General features: G+C 67.8%; 4 protein-coding genes across 4 annotated transcripts; 1 reads left to right on the top strand and 3 right to left on the bottom strand.

Moving 5' to 3' along the window:
• Positions 1-2637: 2637 nt before the first annotated feature.
• Positions 2638-4120, top strand: EMIHUDRAFT_467666 (hypothetical protein; the record flags this gene model as incomplete). Its single annotated transcript, XM_005786302.1, has 3 exons — positions 2638-2727; positions 2811-3026; positions 3098-4120. 3 exons carry the CDS (start codon positions 2638-2640, stop codon positions 4118-4120), a joined length of 1329 nt encoding a protein of 442 aa, XP_005786359.1.
• A 403-nt stretch (positions 4121-4523) lies between these two features.
• On the bottom strand, positions 4524-6395 carry RFC1 (putative clamp loader replication factor C subunit 1; the record flags this gene model as incomplete). The annotated part of the gene is made up of 1 exon (XM_005786301.1): positions 4524-6395. The coding sequence occupies one exon, from the start codon at positions 6393-6395 to the stop codon at positions 4524-4526; it is 1872 nt and encodes a 623-aa protein (XP_005786358.1).
• Positions 6396-13966: 7571 nt separating this feature from the next.
• On the bottom strand, positions 13967-14800 carry EMIHUDRAFT_229012 (hypothetical protein; the record flags this gene model as incomplete). The annotated part of the gene is made up of 1 exon (XM_005786300.1): positions 13967-14800. One exon carries the CDS (start codon positions 14798-14800, stop codon positions 13967-13969), a length of 834 nt encoding a protein of 277 aa, XP_005786357.1.
• Positions 14801-18102: 3302 nt separating this feature from the next.
• On the bottom strand, positions 18103-18585 carry EMIHUDRAFT_71543 (hypothetical protein; the record flags this gene model as incomplete). Its single annotated transcript, XM_005786299.1, has 1 exon — positions 18103-18585. A coding segment is annotated over one exon (483 nt), but the record flags the coding sequence as incomplete, so codon positions are not given.
• Between the last annotated feature and the right edge of the window lie 2665 nt (positions 18586-21250).

Raw genomic sequence — 21250 nt, 5'->3', positions numbered from 1 at the left:
CCCAGGGATCTACAACGCTGTCTTAAGGTCCGACCTGTGGGCTCTGCCTGCGCTCGGCACCGGGCACCGCCTCGGTATACAAAATGCGCCTGCGGGCGAACCCTCACAGATCACAGATCACAACAAACTCTACATCATAAGCGGCGAACGAGGCACGGTCGCTCTCCGACATGAGGCGCGTTGCACTTGCCAGTGCTGCCCTGGCCTTCTGTCTGCCCGCCCAATGGGTGGCAGGTGCCTCTGCTGCTGTGGCATGCCTCACGGCTGCGACTGGCCGGCGCCTCGGCGCGTCAGCTCGGCTCGGCGTAGCGATAGTGGCCAGCGCAACTCGCCTGGACTCAACGCTCAGCCAGGAGCTCCCGCACGCGCTGGCGCGAGTCGTGGCGCATGCAACGCTCAACAATGATCGCCTCGCCTCGCGCAAATGCGACCGCCCTCGCAGCCGACAGTCCACCGCCTGCTAAAGAAGCACAGCGATGAATGCGGCACCGGCGACGCATGGCAGGCTGGTCATGACGCAGTCATAGGGTGTTGTGTGCCGTCAGAGTGACTCTCTGTGTGTCAGGGATAGTCAGGGCCGTCCATCAGAGCTCCGGTAAGCTCGGAGACACCCCATTAGCGCGGCTCGACCTCTTTGAGTCACTGCCTTCCCAGCGGTTTGGCTGTAGAGCCTCTACAACAAACTCTACAGCAAAATCGCGCTCTACATCGCTCTACATCGGACTCACATCGTCACGCGCCGGATGTAGAGCTCTACAGCGCTACAGCGCTCCAGAGCGCTCTACAGCTCTACAGCTCTACAGCGCTCTACACTCTACATCCTCTACACCCTCCCTCACAGGCTGGCTGGGCCCTCTGACCTGACTGACTGAGTGAGCCGGCGGTCTCGGGCACCGCACCCGTGCTGCCACAAAGCACAATGTGCTGCCACAAAGCACCACTAGCGATTTCGCGCGGAGGGCGTCATGAAGTGCTGGGGCGCTCACTGTGTGTTATTCGGGTGGGGATCCATCAGTGGTAAGCGGCTTTAGTCACAGATCCAAGCTCAGACGTCACACCAACACCACAAACACGCTCACTTCGCCGCTGCTGTAGATGGGCCTCCGGGGGCCCATGCTACGTCGAAGCACAGACCCGATCTCGGCACTCACGGGCTGCCACGCGCCCGCGCGCGGCGCGGCCGCACCGCCCATGCCCCCGGGTCACCAACCCCGCCTCTCGACCCTCTCGGCCCTCAGGAGCGTGCGGGAGACCGGCGAGGGGCGCGCCACGCGCCGCCTGCAGAGCCGCCAGAGGCATTGTCGCCTCGGCGCTGGCGGGGTTCCCGCGCGCCCGCCCGCGCCCGCGCCCGCCCACGCCGCGCCCGCGGGCTCCGGATGCGCCGCCCTCCTTCTCCTTCTTCTCGATGGCAGTCCGCGCGCGTGCTTGTCGACGGGTCGGCGGCGTGGTCGAGGGGAAGGTCGCCGGCGGCCGCAACTCCGCCGCCGTCGCTCCGCCGGCTCTGACCGAGTATCGGGCGTTGAGGGCGGCGCGGCGCAAAGCGGGTCTGGCGCATCCATCGCCACGAGCCTCGCGACCACGGTCGTGGCACACCTGGTGGCGGCTCTCGGGGCCGTCTCTACGGCGTCGACACCGTGTGAGGTCGCCGGCGGCCGCACCTCTGCCGCCGTCGCTCCGCCGGCTCTAACCGAGTATATCGAGCGGCCTGCTGGGCTATAGCATGTTGTCCGTGCTGTGGATGGGCACGTGGAACGTCAATTCATGTTCGAACGGCCTCCGGGATTCAAACAAAAAATAGCCGGGGCCCTCTCGCAACCCCTCCGACCCCCTGGGAACTTCCCTGGGACCCGTGGGCGTCGAAGAGGCGCTCTCGGGGGGCCGTTCTAGTTAATGCTACCACGAAGCACACTGTGCTGCGTCGAAGCACCGGCCCCGAGTCCGCCGGAGCCTCACATACTCACTCATACACACCGTGTGTGTGTGTGAGTGTGTGTACAACACATTCACACCCAACCCGAGGGCAATCGCATATCACGCGCCTTGAATCTTCCGAAAGCAATTGATTGATGCACAACCACCGACCGGGCAGGCAGGCAGTCAAGACTCAATCAAGCAAGCAAGAAAGAGGTCAAGACCAAGACAAGCCAGGTGGCAAGCCCTTTGTTTGGGCCGTGAATGAAAGCGAGGAAGGATCACGACCAAAAAGAAGAAGAAAGAAAACAGGAAAGGAGGGATGGGAAGGATCAGGTACCTGGGCGGTATAGGAGCTTTCACAACCCGCAGCTTGTATACGTACTTTTAGCTTACTGGGAGAGAGAACAACGGCCCGGATCCTGCTGAACAAGTTCCTCTTGTAGCTCGATCGGTCACACCGCCATCGCCGACGGGGAGAGGGGGGACGACACTGCTTCGGCAGCGTGCACCTCGATCCTGTACCGTGTTTGTTAGGACCCCCCCCGATGAACACTTCAGTGAGGGAGGGCGAGACGATCGAGGGGTCCCGTACCATGCGGAATCGACCCTATCCAGTGCTCAAGTGCTCAAGAGAACAGAAAAGAGAGAGGGTGCGTGTTCACAAACCACCACAGGCCCGCTTGTCAGTCGCGCTCATCGAGCCCGGCAACAACCACAAAGCCCATGGGCAACGGGTCTTCTTCGCAGCAGCAGCAGCACCCGGCAGCGCGTCCGAACCGACAGACGCGCGCGTCGCAGTCAGCGCAGAGGCCGGTGCGCAGCAGTTTTTCCACGCTCATCAGCGCGTGAAGCGCAGTGAGAATGTCACTGCTCCTCCCGCCCTGCGCGCGCCGCAGGCGGCCGCCGGCGCGAGCGCAGCAGCCTACCCGGGTGCCAATCACCAGGCGGCGATCAACGCGTCGGCGCGGCCGAACGGCGTGCCACTCGCGCAGGTGCAGGCGCAGCTGCTCGAGGGGATGCGGCCTGAGCAGAGCGGCGGGTACGGCTACAACCCCCAGCGCGCGGTGGCGCCGCGGCCCACGGTTCAGAAGACCGTCACCATCCGCAACGAGGCGCGCCCGCGCCGCCACCGCTCTGCTTTCGCGTGCCGCGCGCGCCCGAGCCTGCGCTTGCCCATGCGCAGGTCAACCTCAAGAAGCCGAGCCTCTGCGCGACGCCGCACCCGGACGACCCGTCCAAGCTGCTGCTCGAGTTCAAGTTTGATGCGTCGGCCGACTGCCAGATCGGCGTCTACTACTTGGCGACCGAGCCGGCCAAGGCGGACGGTGCCGGTGCCGGCGCCGGCTACTCGCCAAAGGACGCCGGCTCGACGCCTCCAAAGGAGGAGCGGCGGAAGGGGCTCGGGCAGAGCTACAAGGTGCCCCTCTCGCACCCGCTCGACACGGGCGCCTACTCAGAGGCGGAGCTCTGCTGGCAGCCCGCGCGCGCGGCGCCCGCGGGGCGGGAGGACCGGTATCCGATCATCGTCTGCCTCGAGGCAACCTCGACGCAGAGCGGCTCCGCGCAGTCGCAGACCACCTTCGCGACCCTCGCGCGGATCGTCGGCGAGGGGGGCGGCGGGGGGGAGGCGGAGTGGGTCGTCAAGCCCCTCAAGCAAAAGATACAGGTGGGGGCCTCCTCGTACGAGCTGCAGGAGATCTTTGGCATCGACCAGAGCCGCGAGACGCGCGCGGGGGCGGCGGGCGCGGCGGGCGCCTCGTCGGCGGCCGGCGCTGCTGGCGACGAGGACAACGGCGCCGAGTGCGTCATCTGCATGAGCGAGCCCAAGGACACGACCGTGCTGCCCTGCAGACACATGTGCATGTGTGCCAGCTGCGCGCGCTCGCTGCGCGTGCAGTCGAACAAATGCCCGGTTTGCCGCAGCACGATAGACTCGCTTCTGCAGATCAAGGTGTCGAAGGGCTACTCCTCGCGTGAAAACTCCTCCTCCTTGGGCGCGGCCGCGGTGCCTGCTGCGGGTGCGTCTGCCGCTGACCAGCCGGAGGACGGGGTGGCACCGCCCGCTCCAGCCGCCGCAACCGCCGCTCCGACAGCAGCCGCGGGCGAGGGTTCGGCCGACGCGGGCGAGGGTTTGGCCGACGGGAGCGCTGCCGCTGCAGGCGAGCGCGACGCCACGCCGCCTCCTGGCGAGGCGGAAGTCCCGTGATGGAATGTCTTTCGCTTCTCAGTCTTGTGGCGTCTCCCGTGTGTCGGTAGTCGGAGAGACCAAAACGGGAGACGGACGCGTCTTTTCGGGCGCTTGAAGTTGTGTTCTTGTGTACTCTATAGTGGATCGTGAGATTGCGACGTGTACATATTAAAATTGTACCGCGGCGAGTGTACTCCGCTCATCTCTGCATCGCCGCGGTCTGTCGGTGACTACTCGCGACTAGGTGGGCGCGGAAATAATGCGAGTTGCGACCAATACACCATGCGCGGCGCGCGCGGCGCGGCCCCTCTGCCGGCGCGGCGGAGAGAAGATCAAATGCGAGTGGAGAGCCAGCGGCGCGCCGCGGTGCTCCGACCCTGGCGGTACGGCGGCTCGGAGCGGCGCAGACCGCAGTCTAATCTCAACGCGCCTTCGCCTTGCCCTTGCCTTTCGACGCGGCCGCCTTCTGCTTGGGCTTGGCGGCGACAGGCTCGGCCTCCTCGTCCTCGTCCTCCGCCTCGGCGTCGTCGTCCAGCGCGCCGTCCTCGTCGAAGCGGCTCGGCTCGGCAGCGCGGGACGCCTTGCCCAGCTTGCGCGGCTCGGTCCGGTGCGACTTGTTGTAGGCGCGCGTGAGCGCCGACTTGACTGCGGAAGGCAAGTCCTCCCCCTCCTTCTTGTCGCCGAGCGCGAGCTGGAGTTCGACGAGCGCGTCGTAGTCGTCCTTGGTGAGCGAGTACTCGTCGAGCAGCGCGAGCGTCGCCTCGATCCCGTCCGAGCCGCTCGTCTTCAGCGGGCGGACGAGCGCCGACCGCAGCGCCGGCACGTACGAGCAGCGCACCTCCGCCTTGGAGGCGGAGGCCTGCGCCTGCATGTGCGACGCGCACTCGCGCAGCAAGCGCTGCCGCTTGTTCGCGGTCGAGAAGCGGCCGAGGAAGGCGGGGAACCGGGCCTGCGACGTGATGCCGCCCGCCGCGAAGAAGCCAGGCCGCGCGCAAGCGAGGACGCCCTGCAGCGGCGAGAGCGTCCACTGCTGCTCGCGCACGATCCTGCTGCCGACGACGTCGCTCTCCGCGATGGACTCGGCCGCGCTGGCCATGCGGTTGAGCGCGGCGAGCTGCGCCTGCGGCGCGTTCCCCACCGAGAGCCCTGGCGAGGAGGGGTACATCTCCTGCACGAGCAGCGGCGTCATCGAGCTGTCGACAAAGTAGTCGCGCAGCCGGCCGTCGAGCGGCTTGTACGCGGGCGAGCCGCGGGTGGCCTGCTTGAAGAAGCGGTCCCACACCTCGAAGGCGCCCGCCGAGATGTCGTTGGTCGCGCCCTTGGCCACCGCGTCGCCGTTGAGCGTCTCGCCGCTCGGCCGCCAGAGCTGCAGCAGGTTGAGCATGCCGCGCAGGTCGCCGTTGCAGGCGACGGCAACCTTCTCGACGGAGGGCAGGTCGGTGCGGTAGCCCTCGCTGGTCGCGATCTTGAGGAAGGCAGTCGCGACCTCGCGGGAGGAGGGCTTGCGGAAGCGCAGGTCGAGGCAGTGGTTGGCGAGCGACTTGACCTTTTGGGACGAGCGGTCGTTGCAGCAGCAGATCACCGGCAGCTTGGAGGTCTTGATGAGCGCCACGAGCTGCTGCATGCCGCCGCGGTCGCCCGACGACATGCCGTCCACCTCGTCCATGATGAGCGCGAGCTTTGACGACGCGGCCGGGCCGCCGCCGCCGCCGCCGCCCGTGGCGAAGGCGGCGATGGACGTGTTTGTGAGCATGTCTGCGGCCGTCTGCTGCAGCGCGTTCTTCGAGCGCGTGTCGGAGGCGTTGAGCTCGATGACGTCGTAGCCAAGGGCGGCGAGCACCACGCGCGCCGCGGAGGTCTTGCCGACGCCGGGCGGGCCCGACAGGAGCACCGCCTTCCGGAACTCCTTGCCGCCCCTCGCGTTCGCCTCCCAAGTCGAGGCCCACTGCACCAGCCGCTTGACGTGGTCGTTGTTGCCGACCAAGTCCTCCACGCGCTGCGGGCGGTACTTCTCCGCCCAGAGCGCCGGCGCGCGCTCCACTGCCGGCGCGCGCGCGTCCGCCGCGCCGCCCGCCGCGCCGCTCGCCCCGCCGCTCGCCGGCGCGGCGGGCGGCTGACGCGGCTTTGGCTCCGGCGCGGGCTGCGGCTGCGGCTCCGGCTCGGGCTGCGGCGCGGTCTTGCGGAGCATGTCGAAGAGGCCGTCCTCGTCGATGATCTTCGTCTTGAGGCCGATCGCCTTGTTGACCTTGCTCGACTCGATCGGCGAGCCGGTGCTGCAGTCGATGCCTCGCATCAGGTAGGAGGTCTTGCCGCTCACGGACCCGGTCACCCGGCCGCCGTACCGCTTGATCAGCGCCTCAACCTCCTCGCGCTCGAGCGAGTCCTGCGTCCCTGTCACCACGAAGGTCTTGCCGCTCAGGCAGTCTGGCGCGCCCACCGGCACCGTCTTGTTGCCCTTGTTTGGAGGCGCGTCGTCCTTTTGGCCAGGGAACCACTTCTTGGGCGGCGGCGCAGCAGGCTCCGCCGCCATCGCCGCCACCGCACCCGACAGCGCCGGAGCCGACGAAGCCGCCGCCGGGGACGCCGCCGCCGGGGACGCCGCCACCGCGGGGGACGCCGCCGCCGCCGGAGACGCGTGCGCCGTCGCCTTTGGCTTCTGCGGCGGCTTGTCCTGCGGCTTGTCCTTCCGCGGCGGTTTGGTCTTGGCGGAGCCCGACGGCGCGTTGGACGCGTCGGACGCGCCGTGCGATGCGGGCTCGCCCTTGGGCGACTTGTTTGCCGCCGGGGAGGACTGCGCCGCCGCGGATGATGAACCAGCCGGCGCCTCCTCCGGATGCTTCCGCTTCTTTCCCTCGCCGGAGGCGGGTGCGGGATCGACGGGTGCTGGCTTGGAGGCATCGACGGAGGTTTTGGCGAGCTTGGAGGTGGCGGCGGCTGACCTACCGCCGCCGCCGCCCAGGCCGAAGAAGTCGGCCGGCGATATGTTTACCTTGGCTGCCTCCTTGGGCGAGATGGTCGACGAGGCGGGCGTCGTCGGCCCCGCCGCCGGCTTCTTTGGTGGCGCAGCGCTGGGCTCATCCGGCGCGGCGGACTCCGCCTTGCGCTTGCCCACGTCCGACCCGCCCTTGGGCTTCGCAAAGAAGCCGCGAATGTCCATCCGGGCGAACCCGGAGCAGCCAGTGAGGACTACAGCAACCGTGGCGCGGCGGAACAGCGCGAGGCTCCCGCCAACCGGGGAAACCCACCCCACCCTCCCGCCAGGAATCTGCCACCCGCATCTCCCGGCAACAACGGAGCCAACTTATTTATTAAATTGAGCCCTAGTCTTGACGATTGTTTTGCGCTATCTCCGCGTATCTCCCTCTATCTCCGCGTACTCCCCTCTCTCTCCCCGTATCTCCCCGTATCTACCTGAGGGAGGGGGGGAGGCGTATGTAGAGTGTAGAGCGCTGTACTCGAGTAGAGCTGTATGTAGAGATGTAGAGCGCTGTAGAGCAGTAGAGCTGTAGAGCTCTACATCCGCCGCGTGACGAGGCGGGTGCGTTGTAGAGCGATGTAGAGGCGCTCTACAGCGTGAAAACTCTACTATCATACTAACAACAAACTCTACATCATAAGCGGCGAACGAGGCACGGTCGCTCTTCGACATGAGGCGCGTTGCACTTGCCAGTGCTGCCCTGGCCTTCTGTCTGCCCGCCCAATGGGTGGCAGGTGCCAGAGTCTGCTGCTGTGGCATGCCTCACGGCTGCGACTGGCCGGCGCCTCGGCGCGTCAGCTCGGCTCGGCGTAGCGATAGTGGCCAGCGCAACTCCTCGCCTGGACTCAACGCTCAGCCAGGAGCTCCCGCACGCGCTGGCGCAAGTCATGGCGCATGCAACGCGTCTGAATGCTCGCCTCGCCTCGCGCAAATGCGACCGCCCTCGCAGCCGACAGTCCACCGCCTGCTAAAGAAGCACAGCGATGAATGCGGCACCGGCGACGCATGGCAGGCTGGGTGTGCCGTCAGAGTGACTCTCTGTGTGTCAGGGATAGTCAGGGCCGTCCATCAGAGCTCCAGTAAGCTCGGAGACACCCCATTAGTGCGACTCGACCTCTTTGACGGTCACTGCCTTCCCGGCGGTTTGGCTGTAGAGCCTCTACAACAAACTCTACAGCAAAATCGCGCTCTACATCGCTCTACAACGCACCCGCCTCGTCACGCGGCGGATGTAGAGCTCTACAGCTCTACAGCGCTCTACATCTCTACAGCTCTACAGCGCTCTACACTCTACATCCTCTACACCCTCCCTCAGGTATCTACCCGTAATCAAACAACAAAACTCTCTCTCTCCCGTATCCGGTGTGGTGGATCTCGTATCTCCCGGTCTCTCCCGGTCTCTCCCAGTATCCCGCGGTATCCCGCGGTATCCCGCGGTATCCCGCGGTATCCCGCCATATCTCGCCGTGGATACCGTGAAAAAATCGTCCAGACCAGAGCGCAGAGGGATAAATTGGGAAGCAGTTGGGAAGGGAATGTGGCGGAGGCACTCACTCAATAGGAATCCTAAGAACTAGCCCACTACCCCGCGCCGGCGATAACAGCCTCCGGGCACCGGGGAGCAGGCTGCAGCAGCCCGCTGGAGCAGTGAGCCCAGTGAGCGCGGCTACAAGGGCACGGCGTCCGTAGCGGCTAGCGCGTAGGCGGCAGTGGACGGTGGAGGCACTCACACTTCCGGTTGGCATCCGGGCGCACCCAGCTGCGAGCTCGTGGCCGCAACCACCTGCGCACGCTGTGTCCCCCGCAGCACCACCCCACCAGCACCACCGTGGCCAGAGAGTCTCAAGGTCAAGGCCCACTGAGCACTGTAGTCTGTAGTGCCGCACCCTTCTGCTTCTCCCCAGAGATCTCTCCACCCCGCTACGCTACTCGCCGTAGGCAGAGCCGTGTCCAGAGGCGGAGAGCATTTTGTCCGGCGGTGTGACTGTGAGCGTGGCGGGACCTTCTAGCTTCTTCAAATCCCTCGAGACCGCACACTCCCGCAACTACCCACATGCAGACATACGATGTACAAAGGTGGTACGCCGGATCGCCGGGGCGACGCCGCAGGCGCGGCTGGCAGCAGGCAGGCTGCACCACGCGGGCGTCTCACTGCGCACCCTCCTCCTGCTCCTCCTCGACATCACCCTCCTCGTACTCCTCCGCGGGCTCGCCCTCCTCGTCGTCGTTTGCGGGCCGGTAGTCATCATCCTGCTCGCCACGATACTCCTCGGTCGCAGCCCCAGCAGCCGCCATCTCGGCCACGAGCGCTGGGTCGGCAGGCTTGGGGTCCGCGTCCGCGAAGGGAGGGCGCTCGTCGTCCACGACGTCGCCGGCGTCGCACTGCTCGTTGGTCTCCTCCTCCGGCTCCTCCTCCGCCGGCGCGACGGGCTCATAGTCGGCGTCGGTGGCGTCGGGGTCGGGCAACGCCTCGGCCTCGTCAAAGATCTTGACGAGCGCTGGGACCTCGGCGGTCTCGCACTGGGCCGCCTTGCTGCGAGTCACGCGGACCGTTCCGTTCGTTGGTGGCGGCGCGGCGCGCTTCGTGCCCTTGGCGATGGGAGAGATGATCGGTGCGGAGTCAACGAGCGACATATACATCTCGGAATGGCGGGACACCTGGGAGGGGCGCTCGATTCCCGCCTTCACAGCTTCGTTACAGTGCGTGCTCTTGCCTTAGAAATCGGTGTTTAGAAATTGGCTGCTGGAAATTTGGCTGATTTCCCTGGCCGAAATAGAAATCGGCTGCTGGCACGAGGCCGGCCCGATTTCTCTGATCTGCCGCGCCGCAGGCGCGAAGAAAATTTTAGAAATCATACGACTTTTTAGAGAGAGGTCGTTCTTTCACTTTCTTCTCAGTCTACAGTCATGGTGAAACGCAATTTTCACCCTCTCTATAGTGTGAACAGTGTGAGTCTTGGGCCCGGGGTTGTGTCTTTGCGTGAACAGTGACGCAACACGTCAAGTCCCTCATGCTCAGCTCTCTGGCGCCGGCTCCAGCAGGAGCCACCACTCGCTCGCGCCATAGTTGTCGGCGGCTAGCTTGCACGCGACACGGCCCGCGAGGTGCTTGGTGCCCGTCTCTTTCTGGGAGTACATGACGATGTGCGTCGCGTCAGGCTGACGCCACGAGGAGCCCACGCCGAAGTGCTGCACGGTGCCAACGTACCAGCCGGTGGCGCCGTCGAGGAGGTGCGCGGCGAGGATCTTGCGCCGGCACAGCGCGCGCTGCTCGTCGTCGTTCGCCAGCGGCGGGCACGTCGCCGCATAGACGTAGCCCTTCGGGGGCATTGCCGGAGCCTCGCCGCATGCCTGCATGCGCACGGCGGTGTCGTCCTCGTCCTCGTCCTCTGAGTCCTCCATGCCGTCCTCCGCCTCCTCCTCGCCCTCCTCCTCGCCCTCCTCCTCGCCCGCCGCCTCGTCGACATCGGCGAGCTCCGCCTCGTCCTCGTCCGCCTCGCTCTCCCCGCCGTCCGATCCGCCGTCCTCGTCCTTGAAGGTGTAGTCCGTCACCCCCTGCACGCAGATGTGCTCGTCGCCGGAGCCGTCGACAGTCATGAGCAGGCCGAGGCTGCGCGCCGACTTCTCGAAGTCATACGTGGCGCAGAGCGTCTCCCACGCTCGGCCCGCGATCTGCGTGATGAGCGAACGCTTCTGCCACGCCTTGAGGCCACCCTCCTTGGGGCCCTTGGTCCAGCGCTCGAGGTGGCCCGGCTGCTCGAGCCACGTGTCCATCTCGTCGCCCATCAGGTTCTTGAGGCGGACGCCGATGCCGCCGTCGATGAGCATCAGCTCGCCCGTCGAGCCAGTCGGCAGCAGGTGGCGGTCGCAGTGGGCGCGGCGCTGCAGGTTGCGCAGGTGCTCGGGCGTCGTCTGGCCGGAGAGGTTGTCGAAGATGGCGACGCTCCGCTCGCCCGCGGCGCGTGCGGCCGCCGTCGCCTCGCGCATCTCCACGTCCGCGAAGTCCTCGCAGAGCTGGTCGTCAGCCCACGCCTTCGGCTGGAAGCGCACCTGCACGTCGGAGTGGCGCGCATCTCGCTCATTCTGCGAGATCTGCTTGCCCTGGCCGCGAAAGATCACGCACAGCTTGGGCTGCCCGTGCCGCGGCATCGAGGCGTCGCCGTTGCTCGCGCGCGCGACGATCTGCAGCGTGCAGAAGCGCTTGCCGTCGTCAGCCTTCGCCCCCGCCAGCCAGACGCGCTTGGCGCCCGTGTCGTCGTAGGTGCGCCCATCGCCCGCTCGGAGGTTGCACGGCACCTGGTCGACGCTCAGCCGGTTGCGCGGCAACCAGCGTCCCCACTTTGGGTCGAGCTTCTCCTGCAGGCCGCCACGGAGGCGGCGACGGAGGCGCGCGTGCCAGCGCTTGATCTTCGGCAGCCGCACGAGGACGGACTCGGCGCGGCTGTTCGACTTGCGCCGGAGCGACATGCCGAAGCGCCGCGCGAACGACCGCAGCCACCACTTGGACGCCTTGAAGCCGTCGGCCACGTCGGCGCCGGCGAACTCGCGCACGAGGCGCTTCATGGAGACGCGAAGCCATTGGCCGGTCACGCGCTCGCCACGCGTCCGCTTGTCGCGGTAGCGCTTGTGCAGCTCCACCTCGACCGCAGCGAAAGGCGGCGCGCGGCCGCGATGGAGGGTCGTCCGCCGTGCGCCGCGCGACTGGAACGTCGCCATCGTGCCGGTGCGGTGCTTCTGCTTACGGCTGACGCGGTTCTCGTGCTGCAGCGCCATGTGCAGCTCGTCCTCCTTGCCGCCCCACTTGGACACGAGGGAGGGGTGTACGCCCTTGTGAATCTCCGACGTCTCGATGCCGGCGCCACGCCAGCCACTCGGCGCCTTCTCCCAGCGCTTCTCGAGGCTCTGCAACCTGCGCAGCGTGCGCACCACCTCGAGCTTAAAGTAGAGCGAGTGTTTCATGCCCTTCTTCTCGCCCTGGCGGAGCCCACTCTGCTTGATGCCGCCATCCGCGCGCAGCTTTGGTGCTTTCGCGGGTGGCTGCTCGTCGTCGCTGCTGTTAGCGGCTTCGGCGGCAGCCTCGGTGACGGCGGTGGCGGGCTGGGTGGTGGTGGCAGCGGAGGCGGCAGCCTCTGCGGCGGCGGCGACTTCGGCGGCCGTCTCGGCCGCGCGACCGCTGCAGAACTTTTCGTGCGCAACGCGCGCAGGCCCGTGCAAGAATGTCTGCCCACAGCCCTTGGCGCACGACGTGAACTTCTCGGGCGCCTTGCCCACAGCCTGCAGCTGCTCGGGCGTGAGCGAGGTAACGGATCTGATCTGACGGCCTATGCCCGGCAGCGTCGCGTACGTAGTCCTGGTGCCACCAGCAAAGAACGCGCCGATCGACTTCTGCTGCAGCGCGCTATGCTTGCCGCCGCCGGAGGAGGTGACAGCAGCGGCGGCGCTGCTCGAGGAGGAGGTTGCAGCTGTCGCGTCCATCGCGCCGCCGATGTTCTGAGGCTCTGATAGGCTGCCCGAGTCGACATGCGTCGCCAGCGCGGCGACCAGAGCTGGCGGTGCTGCTTCCTCCTCCTTCAGCTTGTGTGCGACGGTGTCGGTGAACGACGAGAGGAGTGACCGCAGTGCGGACGAGTCGTACGCCCCGAGCTCCTCGAGGACCGACACGACCTTTGCGGCGTTGCAGCGCTCGCGAAGGCTCGGGTGTGCAGCCAGCAGCACAGTGTTGACCAGCGCCTCCATGGGTGCTGCTCGCGTAGTGTCACGTGTCAGGATGAATGCAAAAAGGGTGCAAATCCTGCACACTGCACACATCGACTACATCCACAGCAAGTCGCCATGCCGCCCTCGGGAGAGTGCCCTCAGCCACGCGTCCGCAAGGTGTACGTCCGCGCGCACAAGCGCAAGGTCGCCGCCACGAAGAACCCCCTCGACGAGCCGGTCGTGCCGCCGCTGACGCGCCGCCAAGCCCGAGACCTCCCGGCCCACATGGTGACCAAGTACAAGGAGGATGCGCTCAAGCGCCTGATGGCCCTCTCGCCAGAGAGCGAGCATGGGACACTTCACAAATTCTTCTCGCGCATGCCGAAGCCGAGCCCGGCTCCCGTCAACGGCGTAGTTGCCGCTGCGTCGTCCTCGACCGCTCCGGTCAACGCCGGCGGCAAGAAACGGGCGCGTGTTACCGCGCCGCCCGTCACGCCGGAGGGACTGACGCCGTCGCGCCGCAACGGCGTGAATGCGGCGATCCTCTGCTTTTCGCCCTTTGCCTAGGCGGGCCGGCTCGTCGCGCAGGCTGTGTCTGCTGAGGCTGTGCCCACACGACCCGACCCCGCTCCCGGCTGTTTATTTTGTGCGAGACTGTTAGCGCGGCGAGTGGGGGAGGGGGGCTGTGTCGGCCTAGCCGGGTGTCATTTGACAATTACAGATTTCATACACCCTCAAAACATGGCACCAACCAGAAAAGAGATCGACAATCGGCCTCGCCCGTCACTCGCGCGTCACTCTCTGCGCTCACGGCTGCAGCAGAAGCTGCTCGAGCTCGGCGCGCACCCACGCGCACGTCGCTCGCTCACTAGGCAGGGCGTGCGTACACGCGCTGACCACACCTGCAAGCCGGCTTTCATCGGGCACACACGGGCGGGTGAAGCCGTTCGCGACGATTGCGTCGAGCTCGTGTCGGAGGCGCGAGTCGCACTTGCCTGGCGCGTCGCCCGTGGCGAAGTGGTACGGGTCGCAGACGCCCGACGGCGCCTCGAGCGCAGCCAGGACACACCCTAGCGACCAGGCGTCGGTGCCACGCGAAAGCGGCACGACTGCAAAGTCGCGGGCCACCCGCACCTGCTCGGGCGCCCGCCAACCCGGCGTGCCTGAGTGCGAGAGCTGCGCCCCAACGGCTAGTCGCCTCGCTGCCCAAAGTCACACAGCTTAGCGACAAGCCCCTCAGAGCGCGCCGACAGCAGCACGTTCGATGGCTTGAGGTCAAGGTGCACGATGGGGGGAGATCGCGTGTGCAGGTACGACATTGCTCTTGCAATCTGCACGCCGAGGGAGCGGCTCTCGCCCCTCTGATCCCCGATCAACAAATCTCCCAGAGTCCCTGCGTCGGCATAGTCGAGAGCGAGGAACGGCGTCTCGCGCGGGGCGCATGCAAAGCCCATCACATAGATGATGTTCTCATGGTGTAGTGCTGCCGCGATCTGACACTCGGAGGCGAAGGCGCTGCTCGCGCGCAGCGGCTGCTTCACCGCGAGACGACCACCGTAGTGGCGGCCAAGCCTAACGGTGCCTTGGCCGCCCTTGCCGAGGCGACCCTGGCTGCTGCCAAAGGCGATGTCGCGCAGGGCGAGGCCGCCGTACCGGCTCGCGGTCGGCGCCAAAGGCGGGATCGGAGCGACGAGGCGAGGAGCAATTGTAGGTGGAAGAGCGGCGAGGGGCGGCGGAAGTGCCAAGCTCGGCTGCCTCGCGACGAGCAGGTGGCCCCTGCCGTGCTGGCCGAGGGCCCGTGGCCGAGGGACGATAGACGGAATCGGGACGGGAACGAGAGCCGCAGGAGCAGCGTTAGGCACCGCGAGGGCGGCGGCCTCCGCTCTCGTTTTCTTGAGTCTGCGTCTGTACTCGACCTTCTCGGCCCTGCGGTCACGGCCCCGATCGCCCCTATCATCCGGATTGGCGCGTCTATACACGGCCTCAGCGCGTGCCTGCGCCGCGGATCGCTCCCTTTTCGGCATGTCGTTGCATGTCCAGAACCCAGTGTCGAGAGCGAAGGCGCGAGTGGTGACACGCCCGCAACCTTTGAGCACACCTGCGTCCCCCACCAGACATAAATCGTCCCCCACCAGACATCGAAGTCAAATGTCAAAGACACCTCTAGGGACTGGCAAAGTGGGCTGCCACACTCACAAAGATGCAGAAAAAGGGGACACCGGCGTGACGTGGCCTCTCGACGGGTTTGTTGAAGCAGAACTTGGTTCGGCGCACGAGGCACGAGCGAGCACGCACACACGAAATAAAGGTTAAGCGGGAGGATTGAATTCGTATCTCAGGGCAACCTTTTAGTGTACTAGTATCTAGACCGTATAGTGACCGGCGCGCAGCGCCGAAGAAAATTTTGGCAGAAATCGCTTACAGAAATCGGCTGCTGGCTTGCCCGATTTCCCTCGCCGAAACAGAAATCGGCTGCTGGATGCCGACGCCCCGATTTCTATCGCCACGCCTCGCACTGTATTGACAAGAAATACGTGCTATGGCGCTTTTTACACCAAGAACTTTTTTCATTTTTCAGAATTGACTCTCAGAGCAGCGGTGACGGTGAGAAACCGTTAAACACAAATTCCCCCTTGCCCCCATCCTGTCCACACTGCCTGAAAGCTCCAACCCGGCCGCCGCGCTCTCCGACACCTCCCGCTCCCCCCCCCCATCCCCAAGCGCATCGGAGCTCTCACGGCCTCCTCCGGCCGGGGAAGGAGAAGAGCCCCTGCTGCAGCTTCGCGAGCTTCGAACGGATGTGCGCCACGCGCGGGTCGTCCGGCTCCATGTGCTCGCTGCAGAGCTCGATCGACCGCTCGTACATCGCCTCTGCCTGCGCGCTCGGGGCGGGCAGAGGGGGGTCAGTGCTTGCCCGAAGAGAAGCGCCTCAACAGGGGCCGGGGCCTCGCGCGGCATGCGCAGCTTCTCCATCGTCGACGCGAGGTTGTTGAGCAAGACGGCGAGCGTGTGCTCGTCCTTGGTCTCGCGCACCTGCCCCCGCGCCGACGGGCTGAGGCCTGCGGAACGGCCCCCATCCCCCGCCCCCGCCCCCGGCCCCGCCCGCGGCCGCACCTCGGCGGCGATGCTCTCGTTGAGGGCGATCGCGTCGCTGAAGAGGCCTACCGGCGGGAGAGCACGCCGCCTTACGACGCCGCCCCGAGGCGGGGCGTGCGTGGCCACGGAGCGCCGCCCTGCGCCCGCGCGAACCGCTCCTGCTTGAAGCACGCCGTCGCCTACCGCGACCGCTCCTCAACCTCAGCCATCCCTCAGCCATCCCTCGTCCTCCTCGCTCGAGGGCTCCGCAGCGGCGGCGACCTGCGCGGTCAGCTCCTCGGCCTCCGCCCTCGCTGTCGCGGCCGCCCCGGAAGACGTGCGCGGCGCGAGCGCGGCGGCCGGGTCCACCGCCGCCGCCTCTCCAGCCGACGTGCCCGCCGTGCCGACGGAATTCTCCCGCAAACGGCGGCCCGCGTCCGCGGCGGCGATGGCCTCGGCGGCGGCGGCGCGCTCGGTGGCCTTGTTGGCGCCTACCGGCACGCGGCTCCCCTCCTAAACGCGAGGCAAGGAGAGCCGCCCCTCCCCCCACCCCTCCTCCGCGCCGGCGCCTCGCGCGCGGATGCGGGCCAGCTCTGCGCCGAGCTGCGCGTGCCGCTCCTACGCGGCTTGTGTCGCGGACGCGTCGGGGACGTGTCGCCGGCGCTCGGCACCGGCTGCGCTCGCCGCAGCGCCTCCATCGCCCGACCCACGTTCTCTCCCCACGCCTGCGTCCGCGCCTGCGTCGGAGCCCACGCCCGCCCGACGTTCTCTCCCAGAGCCTTGACGGACATGAAGGCGCGCAGGCCAGTCTCCAGTCCTCCTCCCCCACCTCCCTCCTCCGCCTCTGCGGCGGGCTCGGCGGGCTCTGCACTCGGCGGCGGCACGATCCCCTGCAGCCGCTCGAGCGCCACGAACGAGTACGCGCCTAGCCGCCCAACCGCCTCCTGTTAAGAGCGACTGCTCCGCACCACGCCAGCGCAGCGCCGCAGCGGAGAGGGGCGCCGCTGCCAAAGGCCTCGTCGAGCGGGATTCGACCGCACGGCTCCGGCAACTCGGCGGTCTCGGCCGCCTCGGCCGGCCCGGTCGCCTCGGGCATAGAGCTCGACAGGCTCACCGCTGGCGGCGGCGGCGGCGGCGGCGGCGGCGGCGGCGCCCCCACCCTCGGCCTGTCCCACTGCGACCTGCCCGTCGCCTCGTGGACGTAGTAGAGGGCGCCGGTCGCGAAGTCGGCGAGCTTGACCCAGCCGGGAGGGGCCTCGGCGTCCGGGTCCTCCTCCCCCTCCCCCTCCCCCTCCTCGGCGAAGGTCGGCGCGTGGTGCGGAGTGGCGGAAGCAACCTCGCGCGCCACCACCGCCGCCTCTCTCGCAGACACAGCAACCTCGCGCGCCTGGATGGCGGCGGAGACGCGCGCCGCAGCGTCGATGGCGGCGGCCTCGGCGGGCGACGCCTCGAGCTGCCCTGCCTCCGCGCCGGCCTCCCTCGCGCTATCCATCGCTGTGGCCGAAACGGCAGCCGCGGCGCCTCGAGACTCGGCAGAGGCGGCCCGCGCCTCCGCCTCGCGCGCCGCCGCCGCGTCGGCCACAGCGATGGCCTCGGCGCGCCCCGCCTCTGCCGCCTCCACCGCCAGCTCCTTCTCGGCGAGGGCGTCCTGACAGGCCCGCAGTGCCGCCTGCAGCTCCCCTACCCGCCCCTCGAGCTCGCCCGCTCTCGCCCGCAGCTCTGAAGCGCTCGCCTCCGCCGCCTCGACCGCCCGCCGAGACCTCCCGAGCTCGCCCTCCAGCTCCCTGGCCCGCCCCGCCAGCTCTCCCACCTTCACCTCTGCCGCCGCCGCCGCCGCCGCCGCCGCCGCCGCCTCCGCCTTTGCGGCGGTCGCCTCCGCCGCCGCCTCCGCCCTGGCCTCGCCCGCCGCCTTTGCCTGCGCCTCGCCCGCCGCCCTCGCCTCGGCGGCCGCCTTCTCGGCGGCCGCCGCCACACCGGCCGATGCCGCTGCCCCAGCCGCGCGAGCCGCGATGGCGCGCTCCTCCTCGATCAGCCTACCCATCCACACGCGCCCATCAACAGGCTCCCGCTCACACAGAGCACAGCGAGTCTGCGCGCAGACGCGACACCGCACGGCGCACGGCGACAGCGAGGTATCGAGCGCCATCTCGAGCGCGGTCATGCCGGCCTCGTTGCGTGCCGCGAGCAGGGCCGCGGCGTCGGCCCCGGCCCGTGCTGCCGCGGCGCTGCCCGAGCCGCCGCCGCCCGCCTCGAGCTCAGCAGCGGTGAGCAGCAGCGCGTCGAGCGCCTCCACAGCGGCAGAGCGAACCGCCTTGTGGAGCGGCGTGTTGCCGGCCTTGTCGGCCCGCGAGGCGTCCGCTCCGGCGCGAAGGAGCGCCTCGCACACGCCCGCGTGCCCCTTGTGCGCAGCCGTCTGCAGCGGCGTGACGCCGTGAGTGTTTGGCAGGTCGACCGACGCGCCCGCAGCGAGCAGGAGGGTGACGCAGTCGATCGCCTCGGGCGAATCGGACGCCGCGGCAGCAAAGAGCGCCGTTGCGCCCGTGTCCTTCGGCGTGTCCAGATCGGCGCCAGCGTCGAGCAGCACTCGGCACGCCTCTGCGTGCGCGCCGAGCGCAGCGAGCAGAAGTGGCGTAGCGCCGTCGCCGCGTGTCGCGTTGACGGTCTCGCCCGAGGCAATGATGCGCCGCATCTCCACCACGTCGCCGTCAGCGGCCGCCTGCGTAAGCGTGGACATAACTGGAAATGTGGAAGTCGGCTTCCCGTCGCAGTCCGCCGTCGCGCGAGAAGAATACAGGCATACACGCGCGCCCACTTCCGGTATGGCTGCGCTGCGTGCAGGACGGAGCTGGGAGGGGTCGCGATGGAGAGGTCGGCCCACCTGGCTGCGATGGCGGACTCGCTGTGGTTCGCACCGGGTTGCCGGCTCCCGGTGAATGGCGGGGCGGCTGGAAGGCGGGGAGGGAGCGGCGGTGTGGCGCCAGCTTCAAGCCTTTGAGATGGGCAAGGACCCCACGGTTCTGACTGTCCACACGGGGGGGCAGCGCCACGGCATGACTCCGGAGAGAGCGACTTGCCTCGCTGCGGTATGGGCGAGTCGGACGTGGCTCGGGGCGCAGCGGTTACCCGCCGCGGCTGTCCGGGTGTGTTCCGAGGCGGTCCGGGAGCGGGGTCGTGGCCCGCTGCGGATCGTGGCACAGATCGTCCCGGAGCTGCGGGCGTGGCTAAGGGACGCGTTCAGATTGAAGGGCGAGGCGCTCACTTCGGCGCTCACCATGTCGACGCTCTTCGAGGCCGCGCCCAGAGTGGTGGGGGGGATGTGGTCGGGGGGGGAGTGGGGGGTGGAGGTGGATGACGTCACCTCGTCCGGATGGGAGCTACAGCCGTGGCCGCATAACGTCCTGGTTACGGTCAACGAACATGGGCGAGGAGCCCTCGCGAAGGTGTACAAGAAGGCGGTGGCCACGGCGGAGGCGGGCAGGCGAGTGGTCATGGTTATGCAGGAGGCGCCGCGGGAAGGGGATCAGAAATCCCGCCGTGCCTACCAGAACCTGAGTAACACCGAAGTGGCAGTGGACGAGGTGCTCTTCTTCCCGACCGGGACGATCGCCTTTGGCCACGCGGCGGGATGGATCAACGCTACGGAGTCGGCTTACGCGAACACCCACGCTTGGGCAGGGGGGGGAGAGGACCCCCTCCGCCCGCCGAGCTGCCGTCAACCGGGAGTGCTCCGCCGCCACGCCCGACTGATGAACCCTCGGCACGTCCGAGTGCTCCTCTTTGCGCCGAGGAGGGATGACGTGGCTCGAACGATGGGCACCGAGGCGCTGCGGCGGCTCGCCTTCTTAGCGGGCGGCACCGGTGGGCGGGGGACCGGCGCACCAACGATGTGGGCCCCCACGTGGTATGGGGGCGGGGTCCGGCGGACGCTGGCGTGGACTGCGCAGACGTGTTGCGGGGTGGTGGACTTCATGGCACCATGGAGGGTGGTGCGCTGGCAGCCCGACTCCCTGTCGTTCCTATCTTTGTCGGACGGGGCCGTGGGGGATGGGGAGGAGGCGAAGGACGCGGCAGAAACGCTGCAAGTGCTACACGGGCTTGCGGGAGAGGCCCCGGAGGAGGCCGTCCCCGACGGAGCGGTGCCGGCCGCCCTCCCCCGGTTCCTGCGACTAGTGGGAATGGCGGAGGCGGAGATGGCGGGTGCGCTGCTCGGGATGGAGGGAGGCGCCCTGAGGATGGTGGCCCGGGTGGCCAAGCAGCGGGCGATACAAGTGACGCGCCACTGGCAAGCGGTGGGGATCCCTCTCGAGTCGCTCGGGATGGAGCGCTTCCCCACGCTAGCCGCCTGTCATGGGTGCGGCGGTAAATTTCGCACACTGTTCCACGTCAAGCCGGAAGACGGACCTGCGGCTACGGGAGTGGCTGAAGAGGTGGTTAGCGCCATCCTGGAACGGATCTCGGAGCGGGTGGAAGGAGAGGCGGAGGAGGGGATGAGGACGCGCCTACGCCAAGCCATGCAGGGACAGGGAGTGTTTGTGTGCTTTTGTTGTGCAGCCCCTGTGGTCCGTGAGAAGAGGAGGCGAGAAGACGGATTGGCGGCGAGGGGGCGGCAGCCGCCACAGCAGGCGAGCGCACCCCGAGCCGGGGATGCACCTAGGGATCGGCCTTCCCCGACGCGGATCTTGCCACAAAGGACGCGAGGCAGCCCGGAGAGGTTCGTGTGCCGGCAGCAGACAGGGTAGGCCTTCCTTATTGTTGTTCAGCCGGCCTACCTCATGATTCTTTTTCCTTCGCGGCAACGCGATGGCGGCAAGGCCTCTTTGCGCGCCCGCCCTCGTCACGCCGAAGACCAATCGGCGTCGGACCGCGGTGAGACCACGCCGCCCCCCGCGCCCGCCCGCGCCCGCAGCGTGAACACATACGCGCGTCCCTCATTGCACGGAAACATACGCGCCAGCCGCGCAGCAGCCTCACATGCAGCGCCGACCGCATGCTCGCGCCCTGGGCCGCCGACGACCCGGTCGGGCGGGCTGCGCGGCCGCCGCACACCACCAGGCAGGCGCACAACCACCCGCAGCGCGCCGCAGCCCACCGCGCAGCCCTGCCAGCCAGGCCTGCGCCTCAAAGACTCACAAACAGGCGCACAGCAGAGTACAGCACACAGCACACACCGGCGGCGCGCGCGCAGCACACGCAGACGCACGCGCGGATCCAACACGCACACGCGCACAGCACGCGCGCGCAGCACGCCAGCGCAGCGCCACACACAGAGCAACTCCCATCAGCAGCAGCAGGCCTGCCACAATCCACATCTCACACATGCGCGCGCACACTCCCCCCTACCGGCGCACGCATTGGGCGTCGCCGAGAGCTCCCAAAGCTGACTTCGTGTGGCTGCTTGT

Source organism: Emiliania huxleyi (assembly GCF_000372725.1).
Source record: "Emiliania huxleyi CCMP1516 chromosome Unknown EMIHUscaffold_152, whole genome shotgun sequence".
Lineage (NCBI taxonomy): Eukaryota > Haptophyta > Isochrysidales > Noelaerhabdaceae > Emiliania > Emiliania huxleyi.
Note: the sequence above shows the minus strand (reverse complement) of the source record. Positions and strands in the feature narration are given on the sequence as shown.